At 42.0% G+C, this 12,324-nt stretch overlaps 1 protein-coding gene across 1 annotated transcript; it reads left to right on the top strand.

The window, feature by feature from the left end:
* The first annotated feature begins 4,033 nt into the window (after nt 1-4,033).
* Nucleotides 4,034-10,171, top strand: LOC149817021 (uncharacterized). The gene is made up of 6 exons (XM_089987008.1): nt 4,034-4,166; nt 4,307-4,365; nt 7,231-7,874; nt 8,089-8,213; nt 8,361-8,802; nt 9,397-10,171. Exons 1-6 carry the CDS (start codon nt 4,034-4,036, stop codon nt 10,169-10,171), a joined length of 2,178 nt encoding a protein of 725 aa, XP_089843134.1.
* Nucleotides 10,172-12,324: the final 2,153 nt, after the last annotated feature.

The raw sequence follows: 12,324 nt of genomic DNA, 5'->3' as shown, positions 1-12,324 counted from the left end.
GAGACAGCACCACCTGCTAAAAGAAAAATGTATCCAGTAGTGGATTTTCTACTGTCAATACATCCTCCTAAGTCCGCATCAGAGAATCCAACGACCTCTAGATGGTCAGCTTTCCTGTAGGTCAACATATAGTCTTTTGTTCCTTGTAAATAGCGCATGACCTTCTTTGCTGCCTTCCAGTGCGCAATGCCTAGATTCGACTGATATCTACCAAGCATTTCCACAGCAAATGCTATATCAGGTCGAGTGCAGGTCTGCGCATACTGTAAACTCCCAACTGCTGAAGCATATGGGACAACAACCATCTGAGCCTTCGCAATATCATCATAAGGACAGTCCTTCAAACTCAATTTATCCCCTTTCACTATAAGTGCCGAACTAGGAGAACAATTCTCCATCCCATATCTTTTAAGAACCTTAAGGATATAGGATTTCTGAGATAGGCCAAGGACACCCTTAGTTCTGTTACGACGGATCTCGATTCCAAGGACATAAGTGGCCTCACCCATATCTTTCATATCGAAATGAGAGGAAAGAAAGTCTTTTGTTTCATGTAAAAGACTCAAATCATTAGTTGCAAGAAGAATATCGTCAATATATAAAACCAAAATTATGAACTTACTCCCACTAGTATTAATGTAAATACACTGATCAACAATGTTTTCAGTGAATCCAAAGTTCATTATTACCTGATTGAACTTCTTATACCACTGGTGGGAGGCCTGTTTAAGTCCATAAATTGACTTATTCAATTTGCAAACTAAGTTATTTGAGTCATCTATACTGAAACCAGGAGGTTGTTGCATGTATACCTCCTCATCCAGATCCCCATTCAGGAAGACGGTTTTTACATCCATCTGATGCAGCTCTAAATCAAAATAAGCTACGAGGGCCATGATTATCCTTAATGAATCTTTAGTTGAGACAGGAGAAAAAGTCTCATTATAATCAATGCCCTCTATCTGTGTGAAACTTTTTGCAACAAGTCTAGCCTTGTACCTCTCCACATGACCTTTAGAGTCTGTTTTGGTTTTGTAAACCCATTTACAACCAACAGGTCTAACTCCATCAGGTCTAGGTACAAGATCCCACACTTGGTTCTTTGCCATAGAATCAAGCTCTTCTTTCATGGCATTGATCCAATGTGTTGATCTTTCACTTTCAATGGCTTCTGCAAATGTGAAGGGATCTTCATCAATGTCTATGAAATCATTTGACTCTTGTAAATACACCACATAGTCTGGATGGATAGCAGATTTCCTAATTCTAGTGGACCTCCATACAGGTGCTACAGGTGGTTCAAAATGAGCCTCTGCATCCTGTTGTTGTTGTATATCCTCATCAACAACCGGATCTAGTTGGGATTGATGTTCATTGACTGCAAAGAGTTGGCAATGTGCACCGTGGCACCAGAATCAATCCACCAACTATGCAATGGAACATGAATTAGATTGCACTCATGAGAAATAAATGACTTATTACTTTTATTTTCGAGCCATTTCTTGAACTTCAAACAGTCCACCTTCTTATGCCCTTTCTTTTTGCAGAAGAAACACTTTATAGAAGGGCCACCAAACTGGGATTTGACTTTCGCCTGAGAGTTTGAACTCTCCCCAATGGCTCTCTTCTGATTCTTCTTTTTGAAGGAGCTTTTTTTTGGCCTCGACCTCTGTTTATCCTTATGAGAGGCCATATGTGCACTTGGCACCCTCTCACCCTTCAACCTCTCCTCTTCCTCAACACACTTACTCAAGAGGTCATTAAAAGACCACTCATCATTATGTGTGTTGTAGGAGATTTTAAAGGGTCCATACTCAGTAGGTAATGAGGTTAAGATCAGATGGACTAAAAATGAGTCAGAGATGGCGAACTTCATGTCATTCAGTTGAGTCGCAATATTCCTCATTTTCAAAATGTGCTGTCGGATGTGACTGTCACCAGCATATTTCATAGACACTAATTTAGACATGAGAGTACTGGCCCTTGCCTTATTGGAAGTGACGAACTGAGCCTCAATGGCTCCCAGAAATTCCTTCACAGTCCTACAGTGAGGAATTGCGCCTCGAATGTTCTTAGCCACCTGAGATTGCAAAAGCAATAGGCTAAGTCTGTTCGAGCGCTCCCACTTCTCAGAGGCAGCCTTCTGATTAGCTGTACTCTGCTCTGTAAGAGTGGGAGGTTCGTCAATTCTAAGGGCTAAATCTAAATCCATATAGCCCAAAGTGAATAACACAATTTCTTTCCAATCAGAAAAATTCGATCCGTCTAAGATAGGGATACTACTAGAACCGTCGATATGGAAGGAACCTGATAAATTAAAGGAACGAAAAAAAAATGAAAAGATGTTACTATTATTGCTCAAACGAGACTCGTGTTGAAAAGGTAAAAGTGAGACCCTTTATTTTTCACCTTTTCTGAGACAAGCATAGTTGAGCCATTATCGTTTCACTTTGGTGAAAACGACAATACTCATAATTGCTCCGTCTCTTCAATTCTCAAGGAATTGACTACAGTTGGTGAAACTAGTAGATCATGAATCCAGAGGCAATTCAACATTGTACCTTTTGGGTACGAACATGCTTCATGGGCTGGAATGCACATCTACTATCACACCCTGTGTAAATTTGAAACACAACGACCTACCTTTGGGTAGAATCGATGTTTCATAAATTCACACACAATCATAATTACGAATCTTAATATGGTCCAAAGAATCTTTAATTAACACTACTCAGATCACTTTGGTGATTACATGAATCGGTTAATCAAAATCTTTTACCGAAAAACCTATTCGTATTATGGAGCACACTCATGCACACATTTTAATGCATGTATATTCATGACATAATGCATAAACTAATTGTCATAAATTTAGTCATAATTCATGCTTAAAATCATCATGCATAACTTAACCAACGCTAAATACATGAATTAACATGCATAAGTCATGCATTATTCAAAATAAATACTTTATAAAGCATGAAAAATAACAAAAACATGCTCATATGGGTAAAACCCAGAGTCCACATGTAGGAACCGGTCTAAAAACACTCTGAACCGGTCTGAAACCGCCCCGAATCGGTCATCTAAGGGTCCGAACCGGTTTTGAACCTTATAAACCGATACATAATATGAACAAAAGTTCATAAAACCCTATAACCGTATGCCAAAATCCCTGTATTTCTTTATATTTATGAAAACAGGATCTCAGCATCCCGGAACCGGTGAAAAATTGGAAAGAACCGGTCAAAAACGGCTCCGAACCGGTTCCGGAAGGGGTCAGATCAGGTTCCTGATCCGATTCAGTCTCAATAGTGTTTGGATCCTGTTTTTATGGATCCAACCCAGTTTTAAAAGGGATTCGGGTCTGACCCGACCCATACTTAATACGGATCAGACCCGGCCCGAACAGAACCTGGGTTAGACCCGGTCTTAAACAGGCCCGGGTCGGCCCGGTCCAAAACAGACCCGGGTCGGACCCGGTCCAAAACGAATACTGGGTTGGACCCGGTCCAAAATGGACCCGGGTATGACCCGGTCCTACATGGATCCGGGTATGACCCGGTCCAAACCGGATACCGGTTACGACCCAGATTAAACCGGATCCGAGTCCGACCCGGTCCTTAATGGTCCCGGATCGGACCCGATCCAAAATGGGTCTGGATCGGACCCGATCCTTTCCGGATCAGACCTAGACCCGGTACCTTTATGGGTCCGGGTCAGATCCAAAAAGTAAAAGTGCAGACCCGATCCACCCAAAAGGGTTTGGATCGGGTCTGTCCACGGGTCGCCTCGCCGGACCCGATCCGGTCCGATTTTTAAAACCTAAAACAGAAACCTGATGGTTTCTGTTTCGGTTTTAGGGAAAACCGAAAGGGGGTTTTCCCTTTATTTCGGTTCCTCGGCGACCCACGTCGCCGTCACGGCGACCGGTGTCGGTGACCTGCGTCACCCCACGGTGACGCCGGTCCGGCGACAGCCCCCCCTCCTCGTCAGACGACGTCGCCCCACGGCGACTAGGGAGAAGAAGCCGATGGCTGAAGGGCATGGCAGTGCCTGCCAGTCCGGCGGCAGCCCCGGCAACATCAGCAAGGATGCCGCCGGCCAGTGGCTGCCCCTCCACGGCGAAAACCCACGGCGACAACCCACCCCCTTCCCGGCGACAGGTAAGGGTTATATATATATATATATATACATATTTTTTTTTCATCGCCGATTTTGCAGGTTCCTCCGGCAATGGGGTGGGTGATCCGTGGCACCGGCAAGACCGCCGTTGTCACCTGCAGCTTTCCGGCAAAATGTCCAGACGTCGGCCAACCCTACAGCTCCGGCTATGAACCCGGCGACGGCAAAAACTTCCCGACAGTGAAATGGGGGTTTTGAGGCCCCTGACGCCGGCCATCCGGCGTTCAACCACGGCAACATCTCCGGCAAAGAACCTGCCGACGGCAAATCCTCCCTGCAGCCCAACGGCCACAGGTATAAAACAAATTTTTTTTTTAAGGTTTGCCAGAACAGGGAAAAAAAAAAGATGTCGCCTTTTTCCGGTGACATTTGCCGGTGATGACTGTCGCCTCATAGCAACAGTCTTCGGCTAATCGGTGGTTGTCGCCCCACGACGACTCCACCGACGCCAAAACGCCGTTACAGCCTACACGGCCACGCGCAGCGGGAATGCGCGGCGCATTGTGGGCCCATAACCCAATGTAGGGCGATACCCTGTGAAAACAATTGAACAGGGAGCGTACCTGGATTCGCCATTGATCGTGTAGGTGATTCGGCGTTCTCCTCAGCCGGTCGACGCCCACAATGAGCCCAGGCCTTATGTCGACGGTGAGCAGGACCCTGTTCTGCTTAAGCTTGAATGCAGAAGTGAATTTGGGCAGGATATGGCTATGAACTTTCATCAACTTCGTAGCCCCTAACCCAGGAATTTGGGCAGTTACGTGAATGTGGTCTCTCCACATTCACGTAACTCCCACCCACTATCTCCATTAACCAGCCACTTACGTGATCCACTAATAGGGTGTCAAACCGGGTCAGACTGCGGGTTGGACCCGTAACCCATAATGTCCAACAACAAAATCTATGGATTGTCCAAAGCACATTAAAAATATTTTCAGTTCTAAGTTTCAATAAAAAAAAAAGATATAAAGGAACAACTGAGACATCATTGCAAGCATTCTACCACTGACAGAACCACAAGAACAGAAAAACCTAAACACTAAATGTTTAATCAACCAATGATTAATGGAACAGAGTCCTTTTTTTCTGAGAAGGGAACAAAGACATCCTGTGGCTATTATTCACGAAAAAGCAAAGGAAAACCATATATTTTTTCAGATACAGGAAGAATAAGAATGAAGATTGAAAGTTTGCATCATATCATACTCGCAGCCTGGCAAGTGACTCTTGCATTCAACTATGCCAGAAAACTTTGTATCACTTCACCAAGTTAATAGGAAAGAAATCTTTGGTCCATCAACGTGTTATGCTTTCTGTTCTGAGTCTTCTAATTGGTTTGACATAGCTGCAATCCATATCATAATAGAGCTGGGTTTATGCCACAATCTCCTATAGATATTTCATCATCCTTGGAGTCAAAGGGTATAAGTTCAAAATTTGTGTAGCAAGTCCCATATGAAATCGAAAAACCAATAACAACCATCCATGTTCAGGATATTCATGTCTTTGTGTATGCAAGCACATCCCTAAGGGGGCATTTGATGCGCTGTTCGTGCACGGGCCCCATGAGAGTCCGTGCACCCACGCAAACACGGGACATGCAGACACCCACTTGGTGCATCCTGCTGATGCAAAATACGCATCCTCCGCTGTTACGTGCCCGCACACCCGGACACAAAAAAAAAAATCTTTTTTTATGGCACATGGACAGGGTGGGATTGCGTGTCCTGTCCTGTCCTGTCTGCGGTCAGTACAGGACAAGATGACAGGATGCGCTGTCCTGTCCTCTGCTGTCTGCTGTTCAAACGCCCCCTGGGAGTAATTGGGTAAGCTCACTTATCCAGAAAAATGGGACAAACTGGTGAATCGCTTTGTACCCATAAATGCAACATCCCAGCTAATCCTGTTTTTTTTGGGACAATGCTTCCAAGCACACCAAAAAATTCTGCCAAACGCAAATACTACACCAAAACCGTTCCCAAATTTGTTCAAATATTTAACACCTCAGAATCTTTCAGAGCCTATACTTTTTAGTAAGAACTGCCACACTGTAATGCATCAACTAATCACATGCCAGCTTGTACAGGATTATGTTTAAACTGACCCCAAACTAAGATGTAGTTACACACTGAGAACAAGTCTTTACACTTATTAGCCATCACAACAGCTTGAACTATTCATGTGAAAATCAACCACCAAAAGGGTCATGATTACTTCCAGAGATTCCATGTAGAAAGCAATTGATTAATCATTCTTTGTCTTAGTTTAAACAAGAGTGCTGCATTCTAAAGTTTGATCATCTTTAGCTTCACCATAAGGTATGAGCTCTAGAAAGCCCACTTTTCTGACCCCAATTCCAGCAAAAATTATGAGTTATAGTGAGATTTTGTTCTACCTAAACCTAAATTAGAAACCAAATCATGATTTTTGGGGTTTTACTCCGATAACTTCACAAACAAAACTTTTGATTTCTAGCCACAAAATTACGAGCTCCAGGGTTCAATTTTGAAGGAAATAGGAAATACACTTCATCCAAGAGCCCAGAACCCAAAATATAGCCTTTTCTGGGCAATATCAGAATCAAGAAATGCAATCAACGGAGCAACGAGATCCATCCGATCACTCAAAGAAGAAACAAAAGATCAGAGCAGCAGAAGTGGCGTTAGAGGTAGGGTGTCCTGTTAGAACTTTAGTTTAGTTTTAATTTTTGAATAAGTCTCAGCTTTGTCCTAGTTTTTAGGAGTCTGTTGCTTTATTTCTTTCGTAGGAAAGGGAAGTTTGTTTTGATTCAGTTCCTATTTTTATGGGTTACTACAAGTTAATAGGATACTGCTGAGAGTTAGTACGTGGTTAAGTTTAGTGGGTGGTTAATTCATGTAAGCGTCTATTATATATGTTCTTTGAGTTTGCTGAAATATATGATCATCTTTTAGTTTCTATTTTTCATTTTCGTTCTCAAATATTATCAGCAGAGCCATTAACAGAGGCTAAAGTAGATCATCTCCAATAAAGCAGCAACTCTTTCTACTCACTCCTGTGTTGCAGCAGCATACTCTAATGGCAAAGGACCAAAGAGCAGAGAATTTCATCCAACCCTCTATATCACGCTTCGATGGTCATTATGATCATTGGAGCATGTTGATGAAGAATTTCTTGAGATCCAAAGAATATTGGACTCTCATGGAAACTGGTTTTGTCGAACAAGCAAGAAATGTGGTGTTGATGGATGCACAAAAAACGAAGTTGGAGGAACTCAAATTGAAGGACTTGAAGGCAAAGAACTATCTGCTTCAGGCCATTGATCGCATAATCCTGGAGACCATTCTCACCAAAGAGACTTCGGAACAAATATGGGATGCAATGAAGCAAAAATATCGAGGCAATGCAAAGGTGAAACAGTCACAACTTCAAGCACTTCGCACCCAATTTGAGAATCTTCGTATGCAGCCAGCAGAATCAGTGGAGAAATATTTCTCCAGAACTTTGACAATTGCAAACAAGATGAGAATGAATGAAGAAATCACTGTTATTGAAAAGATTCTTCGATCAATGACAAGGAAGTTTGATCATGTGGTCTGCTCCACTGAAGAATCGAAGGATCTTGATATCCTTTCGATTGATGAATTGATGAGTACACAGACTATTCATGAGCAGCGACTTAATCAGCATGAAGTTGTAGAGCAAGCATTGTAGCTACAACACTTGACCAACCCCATCTTCTCAACAGAAGGGTTGCTGGCTTAGAAAGGGAGGAAGCAGCACCAACAACAAAGATCAAGGCAGAGGTGGAGGAAGGAATGATAAGCATGGTGGTGACCAAGAATCAAAACCATTTGATAAATCTAAAGTCAAATGTTTCAGATGTAACAGATTTGACCATGACCATTATCGCTCTGAATGCAGAACTAAGATGCACAAAGGAAGGGGTGCAAAATCAAATTTTGCAAAGGAAGAAATTTCTCTTCTAATGGCTTGTAATGCCGCTGAGGAAACCCGTCCAAGCATGTGGTACTTGGATATAGGATCAAGTAATCACATGTGTGGGAACAAGTCTATATTCTCTGAATTAGACGAGTCCTACGGTTCAACTATTTCTATCATGGGGAAAGGCAGCGTACAAATCTAGTCCTCTAAGAGTTCTCATCAAACCATTTCAAATGTGTTCTACGTTCCAGGTTTGAAGAGTAAATTGTTAAGTGTGGGTCAACTTCAAGAAAAGGAATACATGATCATCATTAAGGATGGAATGTGTCATATTCATGATCCAATGAAGGGACTGATCAATCAGATCAGCATGACGGTAAATAGAATATTTCCTTTATCAATTCAGAAGGATATACTTCCTTGTTTTGTTGTGGTAAAAGATGCAGCTTGGTTGTGGCACTTTCGCTACGGTCGTTTGAACTTCTCCAGTTTGAAGTTGCTACAACAAAAGAACATGGTGACAGGACTTCCACAAACTGATCACTCTTCACAAGTTTGTGAAGAGTGTGTCATTGGTAAACAACATCAGGATCCTTTCCCGAAAGGAAATGCATGGAGAGGCAAGAAGGTGTTGGAGTTGGTGTATTCTGACATATATGGTCCCATTAACCCTGCATCCAACGGTGGTAAAAGGTACTTTATTACCTTTATCGATGACTTTAGTCGCAAAACATGGGTCTATTTGCTGCAAAAAAAGTCTGAAGCTTTCTAGGCATTTAAAAAATATAATACTCTTGTTGAGAAAGAAGTTGGGCAGCCTATTAAAACTCTCCGAACAAACCGAGGTGGTGAATACATGTCATAGGAATTTACGAATTTTTGTGAGTTACATGAAATCAAAAGGCAGCTAACAACCTCTTACTCCCCACAGCAAAATGGTGTTGCGGAACGGAAAAATCGAACGATCCTAAATATGGTGCAGAGTATGCTGAATAGGTCATTTCTTCCTAAGAGATTTTGGCCTGAGGCAGTCTTGTGGAGTATTTATCTATTGAACAAAAGTCCTACTAATGTTGTCCGAAATAGAACTCCTGAAGAAGCATGGAGCGGTAGAAGACCGAGTGTGAACCACTTGGAAATTTTTGGGTGCATAGCGTACATGCATGTACCAGATGAAAAAAGGAAGAAGCTTGATGACAAAGGGGAAAAATGTGTTTTCCTCGGGGTTAGTGACCAGTCTAAGGCATATAAGTTGTTCAATTCTGTCACTTAGAAAATTATTATCAGTCGGGATGTTGTTTTTTATGAAGAGAACATATGGACAGAAGCTGGTAGTCATTTTACTCTATACATTCTAGTGAGTTTGAAGAACGATGCAGAGGAAAGTCATCCTCAACAAACACTCGGTGATCAAACCACTGGCTCGCAGCAGTCTACCTCTTTGAACCAACCAGCTACAATGCCTGGAGAGGATAACTCAGAATCCTCAATCATGACCAGACCTAAACGTAGCAGAAGGAGACCAGCATGGATGCAAGATTATGAGGTACGAGGAATTAATCAATCAGATGATCCACTTATTCACTTTTCCCTATTTCCAGACTGTGCTCCTATTACCTTTCAAGATGTCAAATACCCCAAATGGCAGATTGAGATGGATGAAGAAGTTGCAGCCATTGAGAAAAATAATACTTGGGAATTGACAGATCTTCCCAAATGGCAGAAGTCAATTGGTGTTAAGTGGGTTTACAAGACAAAGTTGAATGCGGAAGGGAAAGTCCATAAGCACAAAGCCCGCCTTATTGCAAAAGGCTACAAGAAAGAATATGGCATGGACTATAAAGAGGTTTTTGCTCCAGTTGCATGGCATGATACCATTCGGTTAGTGCTTGCACTAGCAGCACAAAACTCATGGCCAATTTTCCAATTGGATGTAAAATCTGCATTCTTGCAAAGTGAGTTGCAAGAATCAGTTTATGTTGATCAACCTCAAGGATACGTGCAACAAGGAAAGGAGAACAAAGTGTATAAGCTGAGAAAGGCTCTTTATGGGCTAAAATAAGCTCCTCGGGCATGGTACAGTCGTATCACGACATATTTCTCAAGGTTAGGCTTTCATCAATGTCCATATGAGCATACTTTGTTTGTTAAATCTGGAAGTACTGGTGAGTCATTAATTGTATGCTTATATGTGGATGATTTAATTTTCACTGGAAGTAGTAGTGCTATGTTTGATGATTTCAAGCACTCAATGATGAATGAATTTGAGATGTCTGATCTTGGATTGATGCATTACTTTCTTGGTTATGAAGTAGCACAAAATTCCGGTGGGATCTTTATCTCACAGTTTGAGAAATCTTGGAAAGATTTCAGATGACAAATTGCAATTCAGTTGGTACTCTAGTTGAAGTTGGACTAAAGCTTACCGAAGACCATGAAGGAAAGAAGGCTGACTCAACTCTCTACAAGCAAATTGTGGGGAGCCTTACGTATTTGACTTAAACGAGACAAGACATAATGCACGCAGTCGGCCTCATCAGTAGATACATGGAAACTCCTCCATAATTGCATCTTCTTGCTGCCAAAAGAATTCTCCGATACTTGCAAAGGACAATTAGTTTTGGCATACTTTACAGGAAAAGTGAAAATTCTGGTGTACTTGGCTTCACTGACAGTGATTATGCAGGTGATCAAGATGATAGAAGAAGCACTTCAGGCTATGTATTCTTAATGGGATCAGGGGTTGTATCTTGGTCATCGAAAAATCAACAAATTGTTACTTTGTCAACCACTGAAGTTGAATTCGCTGCTGCAGCGGCGTGTGCATCTCAAGCAATTTGGTTAAAAAGGCTTCTTAAAGAATTGGTCTTTTATCAAAATAGCCCCACACCGGTCTATTGTGATAACACTTCAGCAATCAAGCTGTCAAAAAATCCAATTTTGCACGGGAGAAGCAAACATATTGATGTGCGGTATCATTTTTTGTGTGATCTTGCAAATGATGGCACTATTGATCTGATCTATTGCAAGAGTGAGGATCAAATTGCGGATATATTCACAAAGCCTCTCAAATTGGATGTATTCGTAAAGCTACGAAGGCTACTCGGTGTTTGTTCCATGGAAGATCCAGTTTGAAGGAGCTGCTGGTCCGATGAAGAATTCCTTTAAACTGATTGTTGAATAACACTCAGTTTACGGGAGGGTGTTAAAACTTTAGTTTTAATTTTTGAATAAGTCTTAGCTTTGTCCTAGTTTTTAGGAGTCTGTTGATTTATTTCTTTCGTAGGAAAGGGAAGTTTGTTCTGATTCAGTTCCTATTTTTATAGGTAATTGTACGTTAGTGGGTTACTGCAAGTTAATGGGTAACTACACATTAGTGGGTTACTGCAAGTTAATAGGATAGTGCTTAGAGTTAGTAGGTGGTTAAGTTTAGTGGGTGGTTAATCCATGTAAGTGTCTATTATATATGTTCTTTGAGTTTGCTGAAATATATGATCATCTTTTAGTTTTCATTTTTCATTTTTCATTTTCGTTCTCAAATATATTCAAAGAAGAAGCGTATCGTAGGCAGGTCTCGGCCTCTTCCCAGCAGGCACGGAGGGATCTCCATCGACTTTCCAGTAGGGATCTGACATCTTTCGGCTGGACCTCACCGCATTCCGACGATCGACAATTCGCCGGAAAACCCTAGCGGCCGGAACGATAAACCCCTAGTTGGCCTCTTCTTCCTTCGCCCCTCACTGCGTCTGTGGCTCTCCCGTTGTATAAAAGACTCAATGTCTCGACTCAGAATGTAGAGAGTCGAGCCGAATCCGGTTCTCTTGTGACGAACAGAGGACAGATCGCTGGTAACATTTCCGATTCGTGAGTGGTAATATACGAGTCGTATCATGACGAGACGAGTCAAATTAACTGCAGATCATGGCATCTCCTCTGGAACGGGAAGTCTAGGGCCATTTCAGATCGGGTCGGATTGGATCGAGTTGGACCTAGCTGTGTCCATTTGAAGTTGGTTACTGAATGGCATAGTTAGGGGTGGTAAATAAAAACGAGAGAGAAAGTATTAGACCCATTATCCGATGGGTTAACCTAATGAAACCTGATCTGACTCAAAGTTGGTCTAGCTTTGAATATGTGTTCAAAATTATGGTACACTTAATTGTTGGGTTGAGTTCTGGTTTAGCCAGCCTTGACTTTGATCCTACTTATGTCTGT

This window comes from Nuphar pumila, chromosome 14, assembly GCF_984573655.1.
Source record: "Nuphar pumila chromosome 14, dmNupPumi1.hap1.1, whole genome shotgun sequence".
Taxonomy (NCBI): Eukaryota; Viridiplantae; Streptophyta; class Magnoliopsida; order Nymphaeales; family Nymphaeaceae; genus Nuphar; species Nuphar pumila.
This window is presented reverse-complemented; position numbering and strand designations above follow the sequence as displayed.